Below are 23582 nucleotides of genomic sequence, written 5' to 3'. Positions count from 1 at the left end.
ACCATATGATCCAGTAATTCCAATGCTGGGTAATTACCCAGAGTACGAAAACACTAATTTGAAAAGATCTATGTACTCCTATGTTTACCGCAGGATTATTTATAGTAGGAAAATTATGGAAAAAGCCCAAGTGACCATGGATAGATGAACAGATACAGAAGATGTGGTATATATACACATGTATGTATGTGTGTGTATGTATATATGCACATACATATGTATGTGGTAGAATATTACTCAGCCATAAAAAAAAAATGAAATCTTGCCACTTGCAACAATATGGATGGATCTAGAGGGTATAATGCTAAGTGATGTAAGTCAGAGAAAGACCAATACCATATGATTTCAGTCATATATGGAATTTAAGGAACAAAACAAACAAAGGAAAAAAGAGACAAAAAACAGACTCTTAAATATGGAGAACAAACTAGTGGTTACCAGCGGGAAGGAGCGGTGGGATGGGTGAAACAGGTAAAGGGGATCAAGAGTACACATATTGTGGTGAACACTGAGTAACATATAGAATTGTTGAATCCCTATATTTTATGCCTGAAACCAATGCAACACTGCACATTAGTTATACTGGAATTCAAAAAATTTTTAAGTAAGATAAAATATAAAATTAAAGGGAAGAATAATCTTTTTTGATAGTAAAACATATTACAAAGTCACAATTACCAAACAAAAAAAACCAACAGTGTTAAGAATAGGAAACAAATGGACCAATAAAACAAAACAGAATGCAAATGCACACCCAATGCATATATTGTAAGTTCATGTACACATAAAGCTTCATAAATCAGAGGGAAAAGGTAAACTAGTTGATAACTGGTATTAGGAAAACTGACTTACCACGTGAAAACAAATTAGACCTCTATCTCCCACCATTCACAAAAATAAAGTCTAGATGAATTAACTATCCAATGTAGTAAGTGTTTAAAAACTACTAGAAGGAATACATACAGGAGAATATCCCAATGACCTTGAAATACAGAGGCATCTAAGACACAAAAAGTATAAAGCATAAAAATAGGAGCTTTTTGTACATCGTTGTCTCTCTCTCACACACACACACGCAATTTTATTAAGGAGCACACAGGAATCTCTATTCATTCAGAATCCAGTACTGGCCCAGCAAGTCCTAGAACCACGAACACATTAATTCTTGTAATTCACCATCTTCAGGCCCCAGAGAAACACTTTCCTTGCCTACGCCCTTGGAAGAAGGGGACTTTAGTTAATTACACTATTCTGTTTATTTTACATATGTTAGAATCTTCTATTTTAAAAGTTTAAAGGCTTGGGGGGAGGCTAAAACAATGCTGAGAAGGTTGCAGGTTGTGCTGGCACTGACATTTTTGTTTCTGCTTTAGAATGGAGGTAGAATTTGAGAAACTTAAGTGGTCAAGTATGAGAAAAGACATTAATTCACTGTCAAATCCTTCTGTTAGCAGAACAAGAATACAGCTGATTCTTGCATAATGAAGAACTGATCCTTAACAGTGCCAAATGCCCATTTTCTTGCTTTTCTTTGCATTTCAACTTGTGGCTCTACAAGTACCAGCAACTCAGTGCACAGCTGCGCATGGTGACTGAGGAACATCTTGTAGTTCTAAGCGATTCATAGTATTCTTTAATTTGTACACATGTAAATCTAGACATAAATTGCATGAGCATAATATGGATTCTATCATAGCAGAGGGCAGGTAAACGCTAGAATGATGACTAAGTTTATGTTTATAAAAAATTTAGTAAGATTCAATTATTCAAAAATAATTTCAGCATTATTAAAAGAATTTTAAGATTAATGTTCATTAATAATTTGTATTTTATCTTAATCTTAAGAGAATTTTAATATTTCAAAAATTTTTAAGGAAAAATATTTTTATACTATGTCATGTTCTTATGAAAATATTCTCAAATTAGATTTTGAAAGCAATTACATATTGTTTTAATCCTTAAATCATACTGTCTATAAAACACAAAAGTCTTGATTGTAACATATTGGTGATTTATCCAAAATTAAAAATTATGGCATATCTAACTTCTGACTTACATAGATCGATATTTTATTACCTATCCAAAATTCACCAGTCCATCACCAAAGATTCAGTTAATCTTTGATATTTTGCCAACATTCAATCATAAAAATAATAGCTTTACACATATTTGTCTATTTTATTGCGATGAAGGTATATCTGTAAAACCGAAGACTAGAACATTTTATTTAACATTTGAAAACTTGGTTAAAAAGTTTAAATACTTAAAATATATTTTAGGGACATCAATTTGTACTCTTTCCTAGGGCCAGCAACTTTGGGGGCAGGCATGCCTACGTCCTTATTGCTTTTCTGCCTCCACAAATAAAACAATTTGGATTTGAATCTAAAATGTACTTTACGAAGTACTCCTGAGACATGAAATACAGCAAAAATCACTTACGGCCAAGAGGCACAAAAATGCTAACAAGATGGTTTAGTTCCTAGACTACCCTCCTGCAAGATGTCAGCCAAGGAAAACTGATTGGTATCTACGCAGGTCAATTGAAAGTGAGAAAACCGAACAATCCGGTGACCTGTCCCTCCGTCGCAAGGCTGAATGCCTACTGGCCTCAAGGGAGCCAAAAACTGAGTACCACTCATTAAACAAGCCAGACATTTGCAGCTGAGCGATTAAGGCCGACTCTAGAAGGAAACAAAGGGGATACACTCAACTGCCAGAACGAGTGACCCCCTCCTAAAACATGCTTCCGAGGTACCACGCAACAGAACGGGAACACCAAGATGACATAAGAAACCCGGCACAGAACACTTTTCACAGAGAGTGTGGGGCTGTGTGTCCAAGCAGGCTTTGAACCCCGGTCCACTTAGGGGCAAGACAGAACCAGTGAGGCGAGGAATGCGAACACGCAGGCGGATGAGGACTGAGGTTTGAGAAACGACCAGACGGCTTGACAAACAGGAGGGGCGTGTACTTTCCCCGCAAAGCGGAACACTTAGCAGCCCGGGATCAACACAAGGTCCCCTCCAGCACCGGCCCGACGGCTCACATTTACAAAGGCAAAGAGGAGGCCGACCCCGCCCGAGGGACGGGAGGAAGGGGGGGTGGTGCGCAACGGGGGACGGGGGCGGGGGCGACGGGATGGAGATACGGGAGGACGGGGCAAGGGGGAGGAGGACGGGGCAAGGGGGAGGAGGACGGGGCAAGGGGGAGGAGGACGGGGCAAGGGGGAGGAGGACGGGGCAAGGGGGAGGAGGACGGGGCAAGGGGGAGGAGGACGGGGCAAGGGGGAGGAGGACGGGGCAAGGGGGAGGAGGACGGGGCAAGGGGGAGGAGGACGGCGCAAGGGGGAGGAGGACGGCGCAAGGGGGAGGAGGACGGGGGGGGGTGCTGGAGACCGGGGATACGGGGTGGGGAACGGGGTAGACGGGAAGACAGGGGTTGGGGGTGGGGTTGGGGGTAGGGTCGGGGGTCTGGGAAACGGGAGGACGGGTGCGCGCGGGGGGCCGGGTGGGGGTGACGGGGTGGGCGGGCCGGGGGGCCTAAAGGACGGGAGAGGAGCGAGCACCACCTTCCTGAAAACTTAACCCCAACTGTCTCATCAAACCCCCGCGATGGTACTACCATGGAGGCCAGCACGCGCTCCCATTTTATCCGAGCAGGGCAGGCGGCGCCCAGGAAGAAGGCCGCACGGGGCACGCAAGGCCGGGGAGGGGAGCACGTTGGCCACGGCTAGCCGGCGCGCGGAAACGGCGCCCGCAGACGGAAGCGCTACCAGCCCAGCCCCGCACCCCAGCGGGGAGCGCGGACCACCCCGCCACACGCACGCCAGCGGCGGCCAGCACGCCCCCACCGGCGTCCCCCGACCGGCGGCGCGCGGACCCGGCGGGGCCCCGCCCAGATCCTCCCGGCCCACGCCTGCCACACCCACGCCTGCGGCTGCCGGCACGCCCCCACCCGCGTCCCTCGAGGGGCGCAGCGCGGACCCGACCCCGCCCAGCTCCGCCCCGCCCCGCTCCTCCCGGCCCACTCCGCGATCTGCGCGAGGCCGGCCCGGCCGGGGTCCGCCTCTAAATCCCGCCACCGCGCCGCCCAAGTCGTTTTCACAACGGCTCCGCCTCAACCGTCGGGGGATGGCCGCGCCCCCCCCCCCGCCCGCCCGCCCGCCGCCAGAGGCCGGCCCGGTGCCGCGGTCCTTCTCCACACAGCCCCGCCAATCAGGGTGGCCCGCCACGGCCCCCGGCTCAACCTGCGGCTGGAGAAGGCCTCCGCGTCGCGCCCACGAAGCCGCCGTTACCGTCGCCGCCCCGCCCCGCGTCTCAGGCCTCAGCGCCTCACCTCAGGAGGCCGACGGAGAGCGGGAAGCGTCTGCCCAATCGGCGCCGCCTGCGTGCGGGACCCCGTCCTATCAGCGCGGCACGCAGGCCAGGCTCCGCCCCTCGTGCCCGTCAGCGACGCCGGGGTCGCCTGAAGCGGGGGGGGGGGGGGTGGGGGGGGGGAAGGGGGGCGCGATTCCTGGCCTTACTGGGGAGGTGGACTGCCGCGCCTAGGCCACGAGCCCTGCCCCTGCCCCGGCCTCGCGGACGCGCCCCAGGAGCCCTGACTTGCCTCTGCAGGATGCCGGTCGGCCCCAGGAGACTCCCTGGCTATCCACCACCACTCTGGACGTCGACGGCTGGACGGGGCCGCAGAGACCCGGGGTGCCAGCCTAACCTGCGAGGGGGGCGAGGGTCCGACTCCCTGGAGGAACACACACTGTGGCCCGCGGACGACCGCAGAGGCAGGGCGGGCGGGTCCCCACTGACTCTCGCGTACTGCCCCCGCTGCTTGACTTTACAGGCCGGCCACCTGCTCCACCCGGCCACGCCCCCGGAGGTCACGCCCTGAAGACCACGCCCCCTGGCGCCCCGCCCCGCCCCGCCCCGCCCCCATCTTCATTTCCTAGAAGCAGGAGGTGCCGGGTTCTGCTGTCCTCATTAGCCAAACCCCAGACTCCTGAGGGGCACCAGGCCCAGGCCATCTAGGGGCGGTACTGGGCACAATCATCGACAATATATTCCAGGCTTCTAGAACATTTCCATTTGAAGTGTCAGTTTAAACGATAAGATCAACAATGGATGCTTGGTGTTTAAAAACATGCATGGATACACGGATACAGCAGACAAGCACTTCAAAATTTAAACTACTGATTTCTCATCTTGCCACTTTTTAGTAGAGAGAAAAAAATAATTGTCCTTTCTATTGTTTCATGTGTCTGGAAAGCATAAGGATTGTTCAGTAATACCACATGGAAGATCAAAGCAGATCAACTTAATCTTACTTGAATTGTTTTTAAATGGGTTTTTAGAATGTGGTGTTGGAAAAACCTCATCAATCAATCATAATTGGACTTTCAGTTAAATTTAACAAGCACTTATTGGGAACACCCCATCACAGGGCAGAGCAGGTGGATTCTGGTATAGGTTTGAATGCTGACTTTGCTCCTTACCAGCTGTGGGTCTTTCGAAGAATTAAGCCTCTCCGAGCTTCATTCTCATCAGCTAAGAAAATAGGGGCATTATCTACCTGGTAATCTTCAGAGTCTAATGAAATCAAATACATGCAGTAGCTATCACTGTGGGCAAGCCAGTGAGAATGAGTGAGTGCACAATAAATGTCACAGTTTCCTTCCGCTACGTGCCAGGCTCTGCACCGGGTGAGGGAAGGCAGATACACACTCATCACTCCATACACAGGATTCAGTAAGCACTGAAAGAACGGTCGAGTATCCCATACCCTACATTCCCTTAGAGCTTTCTTCCTACGTTAGCATCGACCTGGCATAAAGATTGTATCTCACGGGGCGCCTGGGTGGCTCAGTCGGTTGGGCGACCGACTTCGGCTCAGGTCGTGATCTCACGGTCCGTGGGTTCGAGCCCCGCGTCGGGCTCTGTGCCGACATCTCGGATCCTGGAGCCTGCTTCTGATCATGTGTCTCCTTCTCTCTCTGCCCCTCCCCCACTCATGCTCTGTCTCTGTCTCAGAAATAAACATTAAAAAAATTAAAAAAAAAAAGACTGTATCTCAGTTTCTCAAAGACATACACAACTGTGCTGAAGCTGAGGTACAATCACAATTCTTTTTTGGTAAGGCCCTAAATTTGATAGTGCTTTAGGAAGGACAACACTTATATATGAAATGATTTAAACAAGAAGTTTCTCAAGTCTTTTTTCTGTATTAGACCGCAAGAAAAACACTCCTCAGATAACAATGTATGCACATACTTTAATATTTAGGCTTGAGTGAAATCATCTTAAGTGACATTAAAATATGTTTGGGGAGACAACCCCACAATTGCACAATCCACTGCAAAATGTTAACCTGTAAGCAATATAACTGTGTTAGGGTCTGAAAGTTCTCCTTAAGCTGAACTTTTATCAACTCCTGAATCAACTAGGCAGGTATATTTAAGTTTTTAAATTTTTAAATGTTGATTTTTTTTAAAGGCACGTTGAGGTTCTCTTAATATCGAAGACAAAGCATTTACTTTATATTCCGTGACCAGGACCTTTTTGGCAAGTGACTGTCACATGGACAAGATTCTTACATGCCTTTACACAACAATACACCTGGCAGCTCTAACTCTTACACCTGAATACCCTGGACAATTGTCTTGCATTCCGGGCTGGGGCCAACGACACAGCAGCCAAGGCTCTCACAGGCTCGCTGACCTAATTGGACAGTTTACTAAACAGCAGGAAATGGAACCAGGCTTCTGCCTCTCTTGCATATCAATGTAGTGCACAGTGCTAATAGCCAAAGGTTGTTCAATTTAATTACAATACCTTAAATCAAAATTCAGTGTTGTTATTATCAAAAGGTACCAAAGAAAGCCATCCCTCTTCTTGGAATTTCAGAAACCCAGAAGTTGCAGTTATAAAAACAAGTTGGTTAAAAGGCAAAACACATCTTTTACATATTGATTTGATAAATGTCAGTAAGTATTCAAAAATTTAGAGTGAATTTATTGGTGACAGCTATCACAGATTCATCCCACCGGTTTCAGCTGTATCAGAACCAAACGTCACAAGCTGGAGACCCTGTTCATATTAGCTGGATTTTCACACCCTCAGTGCTGGCATCTGCTGTCAGAAACCACCACTCAGCACCAAAAGAAATGATCAGCGCCTTGCTGGGTGTTTGAAGTCATTGTGGCATTCAGCAGGGGACAATGGCCTTGACTTCTTGGAGATTTAAAAAAGAAAACAAAACAAAGAAGACGAAGCATTTAACAGTTTAAAAACTGGGGGGGTGGGGGGAGTGGGGGGGGGGGAAGCCCAGACGGATGTTAGAAACTCTATCTGAAGGCACAAGGATGTTAGAAACTCTATCTGAATAAAGTTGGCAGATAGCTGATAAAACTGGGCATATATAAATACAACTTAAAACGATTAAAAAGTATAAATGTTTGTGACTTTTTTCCTCTAGGGCTCTGGCTATTGATGAAAACACCTTCTAGTTCCACTTGGTAACCTGACTTCTGAAAGATGACTGCTGGGAATTTTCTGACACTTAAGCAGACATAAAAAAGAGTCACCTTAATCATCAAAAAGGTAATTGCAAAGGGCATTGTTGCCTGAAATTACTCTATAGAGCTGCCTGGAAATTGAAATAACTTAAGGCAGAATTTCTTAAAATGTTTAGGTAGTCTCAAACCTAAACAGAATGGCCTGATCACATGCAGATACAGAACTGTCAAACACGAAGAAGGGAAACTCACAAAGAGAGAAGAGAGACTCCAAGAGAAGGGGCTGTTTGGCTAGTTTAAGAGTTAAGCTTTTCCCTCTTCCTTGGCTCTTCCTTTCCTCTTCCACGGCCTAACCAGGGCAGCCTGAACTCCCAGGAATGGTTGTATGATGACTGATGAGGCATAAATTTCTTGCCTATTAATAGTTTCCCACTGTTAGAGGTCTACAGGCTTTGGCAAGCAAACCTAGTCTCAGGTTTTCCTTGTCCCAGGGCAGAAATGCCTCAAGGAAGCACGGTGGGAGTCACACCATGCGTTCTGTTTACAATGGGCACAAACACACCAGACTGACTTATTCTTTAGCTTGTTAAACCCAGAATGTTCCTGAGAAGGCATCCAGTAAGGGTAAAATGTTCCAACATCACAATGATAATAAATAACAGCTACGTTTACAGAGACCCAATCAGGACACATGCACAAGCCACAGGCCTTTCCAAAAAACAAACCAACTGACCCCACCTGGACCGTCGCCGGAGGGGCCAACACTGCCATGCATCCCCCCCCCCCCACCCTGCACCCTCCCCCCACCCCGGGCGTGACACTACTCGGCCTTCTGGCCACCTGAGGCTACTTTTTGAGACCTAGCGACACAGGCAGTTCAAGTAGAAGACGGGAAGGGCCACTTCCCAGGGACCCTGCAGCGGGAAAGGAGGTCAGAAGACTCAGGCAGGGGGTGGCGTGTGAGGAAGCGTCGCCGCCTGGCCCGGAGTGCCCAGCGCGGGAACCACTGCGGGGCGGCCTTAGAGGGGACTCGCTCAGATGAAGTGGATCCAGCTCTCTTCGCACTCCCCGCGAGGCATGTGCAGCGCGTGGTTGCGGCACGTGAGGCTGTAGTCTCGGCCGTGGTTGTTGTCCCAGTACTCGGCGCCGGCCACTCGGTAGCGGAGCGCGAAGTGCACGCGCGAGCCGAGCTCCAGCAGGAAGGGAGGCACCGGGAAGCCGAAGGCGAAGACATCCTCCGTGCCCGCTGCGCCCGCGGGCCCGCGCCACCTGGCCACCGCCTCGTGCGCGCTGCGCCAGTCTGAGAAGGTGTAGCGCACCGCCACCTGCTTCTCGAACGCCACGTTGCGCACGCGCACCGTGCCGCTGATGCCCAGGTCCGAGCAGGTGACGCGCTCCAGACAGACGAGCTGCCGCCCCAGGCGCTCGCCGAAGTCCGCGGCCTCGACGGGCGGCGGGAAGTCGGGCACCAGGCACTGCAGGGTGAACTCCAGGTCCTGGCTGCTGCAGCACAGGTCCGAGTTGATGGCGAGGCGCGACAGCACGTGCAGCGGCACCGACGGGTCTTCGCCCGCGTTGAACACCTTGACCTGCGCCAGCTCCAGGCCCAGCGCGTCGGCGAAGCGCACGCGGAGCTGCCGGCTGCAGCCCGGCCGGCAGGCGGCTCCCGGCGCGCCCCCGGCCTTCTGGCGGCGCTCGGGCGAGCTGGGCAGCGAGCGCGCCCGCCGCAGGATGATGGGCCGAAGCGGGGGGTCGCAGCCGGACGGCTCCGGAGGTGGCGGCGGCGCGCGGCCCGGGCTCCCGGGGGGCCTGCAGGGCCGTGGCTCCCGGGCCGTGCCGCCGTCCAGGTCTGAGAGGCAGCTGAGGCTCCGCGGGGCGGGCTTCCGGGGCCCCGGGACCGGCGTCGCCGGGCCGAGACCTCCGGACATGGCCCGGCCAGCCGTCGGGCTACGGGGAGGGGGAAACGAGGGGCGGCCTCCGGACCCCGCGCCCCCTACCTCGGGGTCCCCGCCGGGCCGGAACGGCAGCGTGCAGGGAGCGTCTGGGGCGGGCTGAGCTCTCCCCTCGCCCGCCACCGCGCCCCCCGAGTCCTGGCGCGGGTCTTCCGCCTCCGGCAGCGAGAAGGCAGACAGAGGAGTGCTTTTTCTCCAGGGGAGAGGAGGTTTTTCCGCGCGCCCCCGGGAGCGCGGGGTGGCGCCTCCCTTTGGCCGCCTCGGAGCCTCTCGGGGGCGGGGGCGGGGGGGGAAGGCTGCGTCCGTGGAGCCGCCCCTCCCGCCTTCCCCGCCCGCTGCGTTACTTACATGGCTGCAACTTGTCGGGGCGCAACTTCCCGGCGAGCCTGCGCCCCGCCCCTCGTGACGCCGCCGCGCGCCCGCCCCGCCGGTGGGGCGCAGCCCCGGAGCCCGCCGTGCCGCGCGCCGCCGCCTCCCCGGCCCTGCCGCAGCGCGCCGCAGTCCGACCTCCGCGCCCGGCGCCGGGAAGGCCGGCGGACGGCCTCGTCACGTGTCCTCGGCGACCGCGGAACAGGTCTGATCCATTTCTGTCTGCGTCGGCCCGGCCCCTGCGCCTATCGACCGTAGATCTGTGTCTGCACAAGCGGAGGACGAGGAAGATGCATGCGGCGGGCCCTTGGATTTCTGGGTTACTGGGGGTGGGGTGGGGGGTGAACGCAAAACGTGGCCTCCCCGGGAGCTGGTCCCCGGGCCAATTTGAAGTCTCTGGGCTAGCCAGCTCTTTGGACGTGTGCACTGCAATGCAACCTGGAACCCCGTCCAGATCCAGGGAGCCTCGCTGCGTAGAGGACAGGCGACCTGACCACACATCACCCACAATGCTTTGCCGCCCAGACGGCCGGCCTGTTCCCTGGAGGGTGGGGAGGGGCGGTGCTGCCTCTGTCCGTCTCCTGGCGCCTAGCCTGAGAGGAAGATGTGGGAAGGCGAGTTAATGCCCTGTGATGAATTATGCAGCTGCCCTTAGTCAGCCGCTGGCGCTCGGGAAGCAGTTTTGTAGCCAGTCTCAGACTTGTAGCTTTGTTCCAATGCAAGCCTGAACCGTCAGGGAGCCCGGGAGCTTGCTTTCTGCATCTTAGGACCCTACAAGCGTTCCTTTCCTGTGTCACTCAGTAACGTGCCCAGAAAACGCTGCCGCTTATGGTGCAGAGCATGCCAGGTGAAATGAACCGGGGGGAAAAAAGGTGGAAGTGCACGTTCCCGACAGCAGTTTGGGGCCAGGCGTTGTAGAGGGGCCCTTTTCGCTGTCCAGAGGGAGAAAGCAGAAGGAAAACCAAACTATTGAAGGAGGGCTGGTAAAGGGAAGAACCTTTTCTACATCTCAGATGAACCCAGCCTGTTGATTGTGATAGAAGTCATTAACTGTGAGAGCCTGAAAAGGCACACATACTTATGAAAAGTAATACAGCAGAATTTCAGGAGGACAAAAGAGTCTTCTATAATCCCACCTTTTTTCCTGTTTTACAGAGGCAGGGGATATTATGAAAGACAATATTCACTTTGAAATCAGGGCACTTTTTGTAGGCCACCCACTGAAAATCAGGGAAAGCAGCATTCTCCATTGTGAGTCAACAGAGATAGCATTTTGTGCACAGAGATAGCATTATGTGATAGGTATTACTAGATTGACAATCTTTTACTGGATTGATGTGATCGAAAAGGCAGGAGGATTAAAGGGGAGCTTCCCTAATAGTTTTAGTTCTATGAGAGCAGGGATATGTGCATTTTCTAGGCTCTCCTGTAATTGTTGAATGAATGAATGAGTGGACATGGGAGATTAGAGTAATACCTGACCTTAATTAGCCCTGCACATTTCCTGAAGGTGTTATTTCCAAGGAGACTCTGTGTGTATGTGAGGAGAGAGAGAAGGATTTCATTGGCAGCATTTATAGTGGTCTGATTTTTGTATCTAATATCCACCGTGAAAAATAAACAAGCAAAAAAGATGAAACTATAAACAGAAGGCAATACCCCCCACCAACATTTCAATACTATGCAAATATTTCAAAACAAACAAGTGAAAACCAGCCCAGTACCGGTGGCAGAGCCGTTTGCAATCCATACTTACCTGCCATGTTCTGTTACTTCTAGTTCCGGTGGCCTGGAGGAGTCCTTTCCAAATATAAGAGGAATAAAGAAGTCACTTCCCCAGCTGTCATCATCTGCCAACAGATTGAGCAAGAATATTTCAAGCACTACAGAAAAGGTGATGTGAATTTTGAGGGGAAATCTTACTTAGATTTGTTTTGCTGTTTTGTTTGGGGTGTGTGTGTGTGTGTGTGTGTGTGTGTGTGTGTGTGTGTTCATGGTATTTATTACTGCATGTCTGTTTTTTAGACAGTCCATCAAACCCTAGATGATGATCAGCCATGTGATTTTTTCAAGAAAGGGAATCGGGTGAATCAGTGTCATCAGAAAAGCAGGTAAATAATTTTAATTGCTTTCTCTCGCAAATGGCACGTTATATCAGTTCTCCAGACCGAATATGTGTGGCTGGAAAAAAAGTAATGTCTGTGGATACGAAATATGTACTTATGTTTTTGACCCATCAGAAATGAGTGGACAAAGTGGTTTTAAACAGTACCAGTTAGTAAAAATTCCAGAGGCCATAATTCTGCCACTGTTAGCAGAATCTATAATTTTAGGTAAGCCCCTTAATCATCCTTCTATGCGTGCTTCCTTTTTTATAAAACGGATATTGATAATAACTTTTACTGATATACACTGACAGAGTAAATAGAAGTTATAACGGTTTTGGTTATGAGTTCTAAGTAATGACAATTCCTTTATTCATTTTTCCAATATATATTAAGCACATGTTAGCTATTGCACATGATTCAACACTCTCCATATTTATTAAAAAAAGTAACACATTTTCAAACAATTGCTTAGTGTGGCAGAAACCACTGGACAGGTGACCTCTGAGCTTTCCAGAAAGCCTGTTTACTGCCCATTTTCTTTTACCCTACCTGACTTAATGTTCCTGAGAAGCATTATGAATCCTAGTGAGATGCTGTGTGTTGGGTAAAAAGAAAAGAAAGTATTTTCCACTCTGATATGAGATCCTGCCTGGGAATAAATCACCTCCAGGGGAATTGCAGCTGTGCTGGTAATGCACACAGAATCCGTCATTCCCATTTCCTGCCCCTCACAAGGGAGCATGAATCCTATGTTTTTCATTCATATGGTGTTTTAAGGCACCGTAAGATTTTTTCTCTCTCATTTTAAATACGGTTTTTCTGAGTGCACTTCCTATTTGAAAACACATGAATAAGCTTTCGATGTTATATATGCTACACTCTTTCATGTTAAGATTTTATTTATTTATTATTGGGCCCACCTGGGTGGCTCGGTCAGTCGAGCGGTGGACTTCAGCTCAGGTCATAGATCTCACAGTTTGTGAGTTCGAGCCCTACATCGGGCTCTCGGGCTCTCTGCTGTCAGCACACAGTCTGCTATGAATCCTGTCCCTCTTCCTCGCTGACCCTCCCCTACTCACTTTCTCTGGCTCTCGAAAATAAATAAAAACATTTCTTAAAAAGATTTTATTATTTATTTATTTTGAGAGAGAGAGAGAGTGAAAGGGGGGAGAGGAGCAAAGGGAGAGAGAGAGAGAGAGAGAGAGAGAGAGAGAGAGAGAGAGAGAATCTCCAGCAGACTCCACGCTGCAGGGCTCAGTCCCACGACCCTGGGATCATGACCTGAGCTGAAATCAAGAGCGGGTTGCTCAACTGCCTGAGCCACCCAGGTGCCCCTTTCATGTTAAGATTTTAGGTGGTTCAGGCTCAGAATCACCACCAATCAGTGACTAAGTTCTATACAACTTGCATTTTATACCTTGTTTACTTTTCATTGAAAATAGGCTTGTCAAAGAAAGCTGTGGCTTTTACTTGTCAGTGTTGTTAAACACTGTTCATCATTAACAGAACAGGTTGAGAGTTTACAATAGATTTTTTCCAAACTGGTGGGGTTTGTTTGTTTGTTTGTTTGTTTGTTTTGGAATACACACGACTGGTCTAAAATTACAAGCACTTTAAGAACTGTCAGTGTTTTTCCTAAAGGTATCTGGTATCAGACAAAATCCATGCATCCACTCTGGGCACCTGTGTCCTGTCACGTTTCTTGAGTGGCGTCCTGTGTGCCCAGTTGCTCTGTGAGCGCCACCGGCTGGGCAGGGGCCGTGCGGGCCTTCCTGGGGACAACCGAAATGCCACTGGCGGGTGCCTGTTGTCTGTTTAATCACCGGCAGGCCAGGTCTTGTCCAATGAACTAAGAATTACAGTTTTATCTCTCACAGCAATATGAATGCTGGCCCATCTTGGAATAAAGCACAACGTTCAAAAAACTCTTCAGGAAAAAGGCAGAGCAAATCCCAGGCACCCCAGGTGTCCCCCCATCTGCCTGTGGACAGACTCAGAGAAAGCGTTTCCCCGGAAGGCAAACCCAAAAGGAGCCCCCTGGACCCCAGGTGTCGGGGCGCCTCGGGGAACGAGCTGTTTCTCGACCTTCAGTGCATGAAAATCATGAAGGAGGGCGCAGACGAGGACGAGGACAGCGCCAGCGACTTGTCGGACTCGGAGAGAGTCCCGGTGCCGCCTTCCGCGCTCGCGCCCCCGGAGCTGCACCTGCGAGCGGAGGAGATCGATGCCGCCGACCCGGACCCGGACCCGGACCCGCGGGGCACGCAGACCACCTACCGCTACGCGGACTTCCTCCCGGCCCCGTTCAGCTCCTGGGACCTCCGCGACCTGGCCGTGCCACCGGGCGCCGAGCCCAGGCCAGCGGCTCAGGGCGGCGCTGCGGGGCTGCTCGCCAGGTACATCGACAGGCTGCTCCAGCTCGAGTGGCTGCAGATGCAGACCGTGCAGGGTGAGAAGGGGAAGGGCGCCAAGGCCAGGCCTCCCACCGCCCCCGGCATGGCGGGGGCTCTGAAAAGCCCAGGCAGAAGCAAGCTGGTGGTCAGCGCTCCCGCCAGGCCTCACCAAGAGGGGGCTCCCAAGCCAGGCGCTTCCCGAAGGAGAGACCTGCACCTCGAGGAAGCCCGTCCATCCTATTACGCCTTTGACACCCCCCGCAAAGCTGTCCACGTGGCGCGGAGCGGCGGACCAAGTTCGCAGAAGCCGGCCTTGGAGGGCAGGACAGAGGAGCAGAGAAAGAAATGGAGTAAGAGCCCCAGGCCGCAGCGCCGGGACCTGCCCTGCCGTGACAGCGGCCCCCGCGCGGACAGCGGCGGTGGCGGTGCTTCGGCGCAGGCGGTGACCACCCCGGACTCCTGCGGGGCCCCCAGAGCGCAAGCTCACGGGAACCTGAAGAAGAAGGGCAGTGCCAGCACCTGCTCTCAGGCCACCATATCCAGTGAGAAGAAATTCAAAACCAATGGAGTAAAGCAAAGCACATACAGATTCAAATAACAAGTGAAATAACGAATTGCAAAGACCCGTGGATACCTAAACATGAGAGCTCTTGCACAAGTCACAATACGGTGCATTTTAGGACATTTTATGATGACTGACATGTAAGTCGTTGACTGGCCCTTTAAGCGCATCCCCACCCTTACCCCAGCCACACTGGGCTTATTTCCAAACAAAGGTGTCTTTCAATAAGCCTTTCTTTGTCTTGACTGTCTTAAGCAAGTGAGAGCCCTTTTGAGGAAAATTTAACCAAGATCTGTGCCATATAAAGAAAATGACAGGGAAAGAGAGGTCTGAACCGGAAACAGCAGCCAGCCCACGACATAAGGCAGGCGGTACCGTTCAGCTCCCCACTTGCAGTGCGCCTGCGTGTAGAAAGTAGCGCATACGTACTGCTTTGGACCCCTGTGGGATCTGAAACGTCTGAGATCGAGTTCTTGGTGTCCTCCTCATGAGCTGTCCAAACAGAAGTTGTGTCCAGCCCGAGGAGAAGCTTCAGCTCTTAAGTTTGGGAGCATCTCTTTTGAGCCAAGTTATGTATCACTAAGCTGCTTGCTCTTTCTAGACCATGGATTCTAGCACTTTCACAGTTGTTTTTTTTTTTTCTTTAAAGTGTTTTAAATGTCGAGGTGGTGGGGAAGTCTGCCTTTGGAGTCTTTGTATTTGCGGACAAAGGTGCCAAGACTTTGTCCGGCTGTAAGTCAGCGGGTCTCAGCAGGACCGCTACTGTTTGGTGAGAGATAAACATGAACTTTTTGGCACCCTAGTGTTTCCGGCGTGTATGGCTTCTGGAAGAAGGTGCACAGAAAAACCACCTTTTTGGAGTTTGTACATGAAAGGCCTACAATCAGACACACACAGAGCCACATGTGACTGTCACAGTCATTCCATTACTGATTTGGATATCCTGCTGTCTGTAGTCAGTATAAGGATCTGTTTTACTTTGCAAGAGCAGGATTTTACCACCCTGCTTCGGGGCAGAGGAGTGAGGACACATTTCAGGATGGAGAGGGGCAATTGGATAGGAATAATAGGGATTACTGAGTGTCTTCTTAACATCCTTAGCTGGTCCCTGGCTCCCTGGCTCTCCTAGATCCTAGATGCTGCTTATTTAACTGTCCTTAAGTGATGCCTGCTTGTCCATACACTTGTGCTGTGATACAAGTCACATACAGATTCAATTCTGTTGCTACTGTGAATATCTTTAAAACCTTCGGTTGACTGCTGGATATCCAGTATGTTTTGATGACTGTAGCTGATTTTATGTCTTTAAATGATTACTCTCTTTGTTTTCATACACATGGGTTTCAATTTTTTCACCTTTGGGCAAACTAAAAACTTGGCTCTTTTCATTTGAAAATGCATACCGGCCTGCAGGCTCCGTGGACCCTGCCATCCAAGCGCCATCTAAGATGCTTTGAGTTAATAGCCTAAGGACAAGATGCAGTTATAAATAAAATAATCATGGGCAGAAGTTCAATATTAAGGTGCCATTTTAAAATCTGACTTTGATAACGTTAAACAACATCTACACATTTTCAAGGTCACTTTTTTCTTCCAAGAATTTATTTCTAGAGTTTTACAGATTCCCTGTTAGAGTCTTTATCTTTCACAGCACCCTGTGGGAGAAAGCATGCTCTTCACACGAAGATCTTGTACCTTTGGATGTGAACAAAGACGTGCATCCAGCGGGCATCCCTTCCCGAGTTCTCGGTGACGCTGTCACTTCCACACCCGGTGTCTGTGTTGTAACTTGAAAACAGCGCTGATCTTACTTCACCTTTCTGTGCTTCCTGAGTGGCACCCCGTGTGTCCTGCACCCTACCTGCTGCTCGTGAGTGCACACGGACTGGTCCTTTATACACGGCTGGTACTGCACCTCGTGCACAATCCTTTCTCTACTCAGATTTTTACACAGCTCTTGATAACATTTCAGGGTCGATAAATCTCTGTAAGCACGTTATACACACATATATATACTCCTGTTACCGATACTATGGGGTTTAGGCTGCGTCGCTGCCTTCTCTGGTAATGCTCCCTTTGGGTACTCTTGGACACCCCCCAGGGTGAGGCTGTCGGGCTTCTTTGCCTCGCGTGTGTCGGAGCCAACATGATTAAGAAATTTACAGGTGGCACCTGACATGTTCCATTTGTTCCTTGCTCTTTGACTTGAAGTCAGTTGCCTAATTTGGGGAATAGTTATAATGTCACCTGTTGAGACCGTTTTAAAAGCCTGTGAAAGTGACTTTGCCTGTTTACTTTTTTGCCTCAGGTTGATGCTTTATTTTAACCAGTATTCTTGCAACGGGATCGGGGCTCCTGATGAACCGCATAGGTTCACTGCAGAACGTAAGCACAATTTGAATTCTGGGATTTCTGGTACACATCCCCAGCACAGCCTCCTTTTGTAAACGCTGCAGACAGGAGTGTGGCCATTTTCACGCAGATGGCCCTGGCAAGTGGGAGTCGGGACCTCCTCTGGCTGGTCCGGTCGCAGCCACCGAGTGTCCTGCTAGTCTGGGGACATGAGTCGTTCATTCAGCATTCAGAGAAGTGCCTCTCATTTCTGGGGAATTGTTTACATCCATGTTATGCTTCAACCAATTAAAATGATGCAAGGTAAAAAAAAATGTAGAGAATGTAAGAATTAATTGCTTCCGGCTCAGAACCAGTGGAAAATGTAAAAACATACAAAAACAAACTGCAAAAATATATCAGTATTAGTACAGTTATTTAGACTGAGACTACTTCTCAAATCTTCAACGGCTTGATTGGCCAAAGGTTCGTAAGTGACTGGGCACTTACGAGGGCAGGGTGGGTGCCCCGTGTCAGCAAAGATCGGGGGACGTGGTTGATCTTATGGCAGCTACGGGCTCAAGGGAGGAAGGTTTGGAGTGGTTCTTAAGCTATTAGGTTAGTTTCCAGAGAAACGGAAGAATCTTTACCTTTCATGCTTTAAATATTGCCTAAGTCATCTTTATGCTCACCTACTTGAGTAGTTAAAAATATAAAACTTTAGGTAGGTGGTACTGGATTTCACGGTAACAGAGAAGCAGTATTTATTATGTATTCACGTGCACGTACAGAGCTCCGTTTCAAATGGCCTGACTCTGTGGGGCATGTTTGTTATTTGCTGTTATAATTATTGTATGCTTGGTTTTGTACATAATAATACAGAGCGCGTGCAAGTTTTTGTGAGTCTGGATTTCTTTCCTTGAGATCAATTAAACAGTAGGAGATATCATCTGCATTTTTTGGATATGGTTTTGTTTTGCTTTTCGTGCAGTTCTCTTCCTGTTTGTCTCTCTTCTCCCGGATCACCTCACAGAACCACAGGGGAGGGGACTTGGCCCCAGTCCTTTCTTAATACTGAGCAACGTATGTGACAACATGACTGGATGCACCTGAGAACCACTGCCGGTGTGTTTTTGAGTCCCTCGTCCTCTTATACCCCCAGAAGGTGCTGAACGCTTGGGGAACCGGGATGGAAATTCAGTAAAAGTAAAATGGCATGTGACGGAAGGGGCTCACATTTAGCTTGCACATCTAGGACTGAGCGCCTGCTGTCCCAAGGAGGGCACCTGGGTGTCGCAGACATTCCGAAAGGCCCTTTGCTCCTTCACCTAAACTCTTTGCTCCTTCTTCTAAATTCATATCTGGCAAGGAGGTGAATTCTTTTGAGTCTACCGAATAGTGGTATTTAGAAAAACAATTTTTAACATTTATTTTTGAGACACAGAGACAGAGCGTGAGCAGGGGAGGGGCAGAGAGAGGGGGAGACACAGAATCCGAAGCAAGTTCCAGGCTCCAAGCTGTCAGCACAGAGCCTGACATGGGGCTTGAACTCATGACCTGAGCCGAGGTCAGATGCTTCGACTAAGCCACCCAGTCGCCCCCAAATCGTGGTGGTTTAAAAAATAATTTTGGGGGTGTTAAAAATTCAACTGAGAAAATTTTATCGATCTTACTGACTTTATTTAATGATGCATGAGTCAGGCAGCATCCCATCCAGCAGATGGAAAGGAGCCCCAAGGTACGTCCAAAAGGGAAGGACTTTTATAGGCAGAAGGGAGTGGGCATGAGGAAATTGTACAAGGTCACTTTCACTTCTGGGGTGGCCAAGGTCTTACCAGGCGGGTGGCCTCACTAGTGCTGATCACATGACTCCTGACTATCTGGTTTAAGATCCTGCTCTGGGAGAGGCAAGACTGTGAGTAAAGCTGGGTTCAGTGACGGGCCGGTAGTCTTGTTATCCGGGGGTTTAAAAGTAAGTTTTTGGTAGTTTGAAAATTAACCACGTTGGAAGTTTTAAGTCCTAAATTTGTACATAAGACAGTAGATTGTTTTCGGATGGTGCTGTGTTATTATCCACAAGGTAACAACTTAACCTCTAGACCTAACCTAAAACAACCTCAGTCTGCCGTCTCCCTGTTTGATTGCTTTAACACCTTAAAACAACTAGATCAAGAGTAGAATAATGCTCAATGAAATAACATGGATGAATAATTTGTAAAAATCTTCCTAGAGACCCTGTTTCAAAAAATAGGCCTCAAATAGCCCTGTCCTCGGCGGTTTGATATGTAAGGAATTAACTCTGATAACGCTGGGAAAATATAAGTGGGATTTTAAAAATGGAATAGTCATGAATACAGTTGTCCTCGTGTGAATGATACTTGAGAGGAAGCCAGTGTACGTTTCTCTGTACGTTACATTCAACCAGAGCCGTCTCATGCCGTGCTACCCAAGCTTGTGAGCCCCACCTCAGACCTGCTGCACGTGAAGGAGTTCAGCACACGCCACCCCAAAACGTGACACTCTGGCGAACTGACTGCCTTGAGCCAAAGGCACTTGAGAAACAGCAACTCAAAGGAAAACACTCTTCCCTTCCTTTTTCTTCAAAGCAGGAGATGAAATTCCTATATGAAAGACATCCTCCCTGCGCCAGAAAGGAAGTAATGTGCTTCTCATCAGGGATGAGAGGCTGAGGCCAAGAGGACTCTACACGCATTTTGTTTGTTAAAATGACCCTTATCTGGGGCGCCTGGGTGGCTCAGTCGGCTGAGCATCTGACTTCGGCTCAGGTCATGATCTCACGTTTCTTGGGTTTGAGCCCCACGTCGGGCTCTGTGCTGACAACTCAGAGCCTGGAGCCTGCTTCGTGGATTATGTATCTCTCTGGCTCTCCCCCACTTGCCCTCAGTCTCTCTGTCTTTCTCGCTCCCTCCTCTTCCTTAGTCTCCCCACATGGCTCCCTCTGTCCAACCTAATACCAAAGCAGGTAACCGTGGCCATTTCTTTGGGTCTTGGTTCCTTAGGAAGTCTGCATCATGGAAAACTTGTATTCTAGAATTTGCATGCTTTTGTCCCCCTGATCTGTCTTCTGTCAACTTAATTCTCAGGAGCAGCCAAACAGAACCCTAAGAGGGTACAAGGGGAGCCGTGTTTGCAGCCCCAAAATACACCTCTTTGACATAAGCATGATTTTAGGCTCCTTATATTTAAGAAACAGCATACACATAGGAAAAGCTCTGAGAACTGAGAAGTTACCCTTTTGTAAGAGACACGTGGGGGAGATCTCCATCTGTAAGGTGCCTCCCTTTTGTTCCAGGAAGAGGATGAGGAAATCTCTAGAAACACTTATCAACTCTTATCTCGTTAAGGCCTGGACTTACATCTGCAAAACAACCACGGCCATTTATTGTACTTTTCCTAGTAACCTCATATGAGCGCCCCCCCCCCATCCCCACCCCTCGTATCTTTTGTTTTTTGGTGGAGGTGACATTGAAGGTGACAACGTGAGGCATTTCAAGGACTCTCCATTTCCTAGGTCTCTCCCATGTATGCAGGAGGCATACGTGTTATTAAACTTCTGTTTGTGTTCCTCTGTTAATCTGTCCGCGTCCAGAGGTCTCAGTCAAGAACCTACATGGGTAGAAGTAAAATAATTTTTCGCCTCCTGTGAAGGTAAGGGTAACATTTTACCTCCCCAACAGAATCAAAGTCTGCATCTGAACAAGATCCTTGGCAGGTAATGTTTGACAAAACTCACATTCATGGCACTTAAAAGTCTGCAAGTTTGAGGGGCGCCTGGGTGGCTCAGTTGGTTCAGCGTCCGAGTTCAGCTCAGGTCATGATCTCACGGTCCGTGAACTCGTGTCCAGCTGTGTGCAGCCTGCTTCGGATTCTGTGTCTCCCTCCCTCTCTCTTCCCCTCCCCAGCTCATTCTCTGTCTCTGTCTCCTTCAAAAATGAACATTAAAAAAAAAAAAAGTCTGAAACAACTGTTTTGACCACACAGCCCTGGCTGGACCCCCTGCACTCTGGCCAAACTAACAAGTGTGTCTGCTTATCTGTATCCTGTTTTCTCCGGAGCTTACAAGCCCTCTGCTATCTCTTTGCCCAAGAATAGGTCATTAAGTGGCTTGATTTATGGCCTCTGATAACCTGTGGGGCAAGCGAGTGCCAAGGAACTGAGGTTTCTCAGAACATGTCCACCTTGAACATACTTCTACTTTGAGGCACTTCCACTTTTATTTATTTATTTTAAAGAGTGTGAACACTTTATTTTTATTTAGAGAGAGAGAGAGAGCGGGGGAGGGCAGAAAGGGCAGAGAGAGAGAGAGAATCCCAAGCAGGCTCTGCACTGTCAGCACAGAGCCCGATGCGGGGCTCGAACTCACGGACTGAGATCATGACCTGAGCTGAAGTCAGCAGACGCTCGACCGACTAAGCCACCCGGGTACCCCTACACTTCTGCTTGTAAACGCAGGAGCGAGAACCTCACCGTGCCCTCAGCTCGCCTTCCCACTGCCTTCATCATGCTGGCCACGTTTACAAGACTCACTGCCACCTGTCACCAAGCTTTTCCTCCGAAACCCTGTCTCGCAACATTCCCGCCCCAGCACAGTAAGGAGAAAGAAAAGGAGGGCTTTGCTTTTGTCCCGTGTTGCTCAGTTTTCTAAATACTGGAATGAAATGCTTTTTACTTATAGGTCTCACACAATAATGAGCTGAATGGTCTCCCAAGTTTAGTTGAAGATGTTCTAATTAAAGGAAGTATGTCTTTTTCCCTCAGCAGGACAGTTTTGATGTGGGAGGAGATTAAATAGCCCCAAAGTTCTCTCTTCTTTCCCGAAAAAGCATAAAAATATTTATATACATAAATCACTGAAAAAAAAAGAGCTCAGTACGTCTGCTATCAATATAATTAGTATAAAACATACTTGCAGAAAGCGAGAAACACTTCAATCTGTTGTATTTGGCAGTGTTTCTAAGCACCCCCACCCTTTCATCTCCAATTACTAGTTGAACAAATAGGGGCAAGAAATTTCTCCAAGGAAATGTTCTGGCCAGCTCTTGGTGGCTGACAAAATACGAAAACGTAAGGACCACGCTTTCTCATCGGCCAGCCTACGTGACTACGAAAGCATCAACACAGGACAGACAAATATCTCTCGGTCCCTTACAGCAAATCAGGAAATACAAATGACGAATAATTTTATTCTCACGTGAAGTCTACCCTTCACTCCCACACATGGCAGGTATCGGGGTACAGTGTTAGATACACAATATTAGACTGTAGGCTCAGAATACGCTTAGTCATAAGTTGCATTTTTCAATGCGGGACTCAAATTCGCTTTTCTGATGTTTTCCCCCCAACATCGTGTTATAAAATTCTTCAAACATAGAGAGAGGTCAAAAGATCCGTACAGCGAACACCTAATGCTCACTGTGTAGATGCCACAGCTCATAGCTCGTTCCCTGCCTTGTGCCCCCACCCCGCCCTGCACCCACCCACCTGCCTCCTCCGAGCACCTGCCGCCCTCCAGTTTCCACCTGCCTCTGGTCGCTCGCCAGTGCGCCCGCATCACTGTTCTGTGTTTTGGTGAGCGGTGGTCATTCTTTGTGGCAGGCCTGGGCTGGGGAACCAGTTCCCATGACTGGGGACACAGCCTTTCCCTTGGGTTTTTGTTACTGTTCTATTTCGTTCCTTAACTCTACTTGAGACTATTCCAAGACTCATGACTTTGGAGAAACAGGACCTTGAATTGAGAATCCTTTGATGGGAAAATAAATTTTATATGAGGGGACATACATGGAGAAGTACCAACCAAGGCAAAGCCTAACCGGGAGCCATGTAATTTGTTCTGAATCTGAGTTTTACTTATTTATTTTTGAGAGAGAGAGAGAGAGGGAATCCCAAGCAGATTCCACACTCAGAGAGGAGCCCGACTCGAGGCTTGATCCCAGGACTCTGGGATCATGACCTGAGCCGAAATCAAGAGTCAGATGCTCAACCGACTGAGCCCCCCAGGTGCCCCTGAATCTGACTTTAAAGCAGGCTGTTTGACTCCCTCAGCTCCTGCGGGCACTCTTCCCCAGGCTCCCCAGCGTGGGGGCATCTGCCTCCCGGTTAGCAGGTGAGCGGTCAGGGGTGGGTGTGGGGGCTCGGCCTGCTCTTCTCCAACCTCCCCTCCGGCATAGAGAGGAGGGCCGCCTCCACTCCCTCCCTCTCCTAGGCCCTGCATCCTCCAGCACAGACAGGGGACACTGAGGCAGAAGCAGCCGTGTTTCCTCTTTCACAGACCTCCCTCCACACTTTCACCGAGGCTGGTTCGCCTCTGGGCAGAAGGCATCCACACGTCACACACCAGAC

General features: G+C 49.5%; 3 protein-coding genes across 15 annotated transcripts in view; 1 reads left to right on the top strand and 2 right to left on the bottom strand.

The window, feature by feature from the left end:
* SYCP2 (synaptonemal complex protein 2) overlaps positions 1-4824 on the bottom strand; it is a 79073-nt gene extending 74249 nt beyond the window's left edge. For 7 of the 12 annotated variants that reach the window (XM_042980008.1, XM_042980016.1, XM_042980017.1 and 4 more), the window contains exon 1: positions 4250-4423. The gene's annotated coding sequence lies outside the window, so the exon portion shown is untranslated. Of the gene's footprint in view, positions 1-3624; positions 3800-4249; positions 4424-4608 lie in introns of those variants that run through there. The other 5 variants (XM_042980009.1, XM_042980013.1, XM_042980010.1 and 2 more) reach the window with 3 other exon arrangements.
* A 3491-nt stretch (positions 4825-8315) lies between these two features.
* On the bottom strand, positions 8316-9823 carry PPP1R3D (protein phosphatase 1 regulatory subunit 3D). The gene has a single exon (XM_042979688.1). The coding sequence runs from the start codon at positions 9433-9435 to the stop codon at positions 8542-8544; it is 894 nt and encodes a 297-aa protein (XP_042835622.1). The 5' UTR covers positions 9436-9823; the 3' UTR covers positions 8316-8541.
* Positions 9824-9923: 100 nt separating this feature from the next.
* On the top strand, positions 9924-18173 carry FAM217B (family with sequence similarity 217 member B). Of its 2 annotated transcripts, none has more exons than XM_042980006.1 (4): positions 9924-10033; positions 11608-11722; positions 11854-11939; positions 13814-18173. In XM_042980006.1, the coding sequence occupies exon 4, from the start codon at positions 13818-13820 to the stop codon at positions 14925-14927; it is 1110 nt and encodes a 369-aa protein (XP_042835940.1). In that variant the 5' UTR covers positions 9924-10033; positions 11608-11722; positions 11854-11939; positions 13814-13817; the 3' UTR covers positions 14928-18173. The 2 variants fall into 2 exon arrangements, with proteins under 2 accessions (XP_042835940.1, XP_042835941.1); XM_042980007.1 differs by having other exon boundaries at positions 13799-18173.
* Positions 18174-23582: the final 5409 nt, after the last annotated feature.

This window comes from Panthera tigris, chromosome A3, assembly GCF_018350195.1.
Source record: "Panthera tigris isolate Pti1 chromosome A3, P.tigris_Pti1_mat1.1, whole genome shotgun sequence".
Lineage (NCBI taxonomy): Eukaryota > Metazoa > Chordata > Mammalia > Carnivora > Felidae > Panthera > Panthera tigris.
This window is presented reverse-complemented; position numbering and strand designations above follow the sequence as displayed.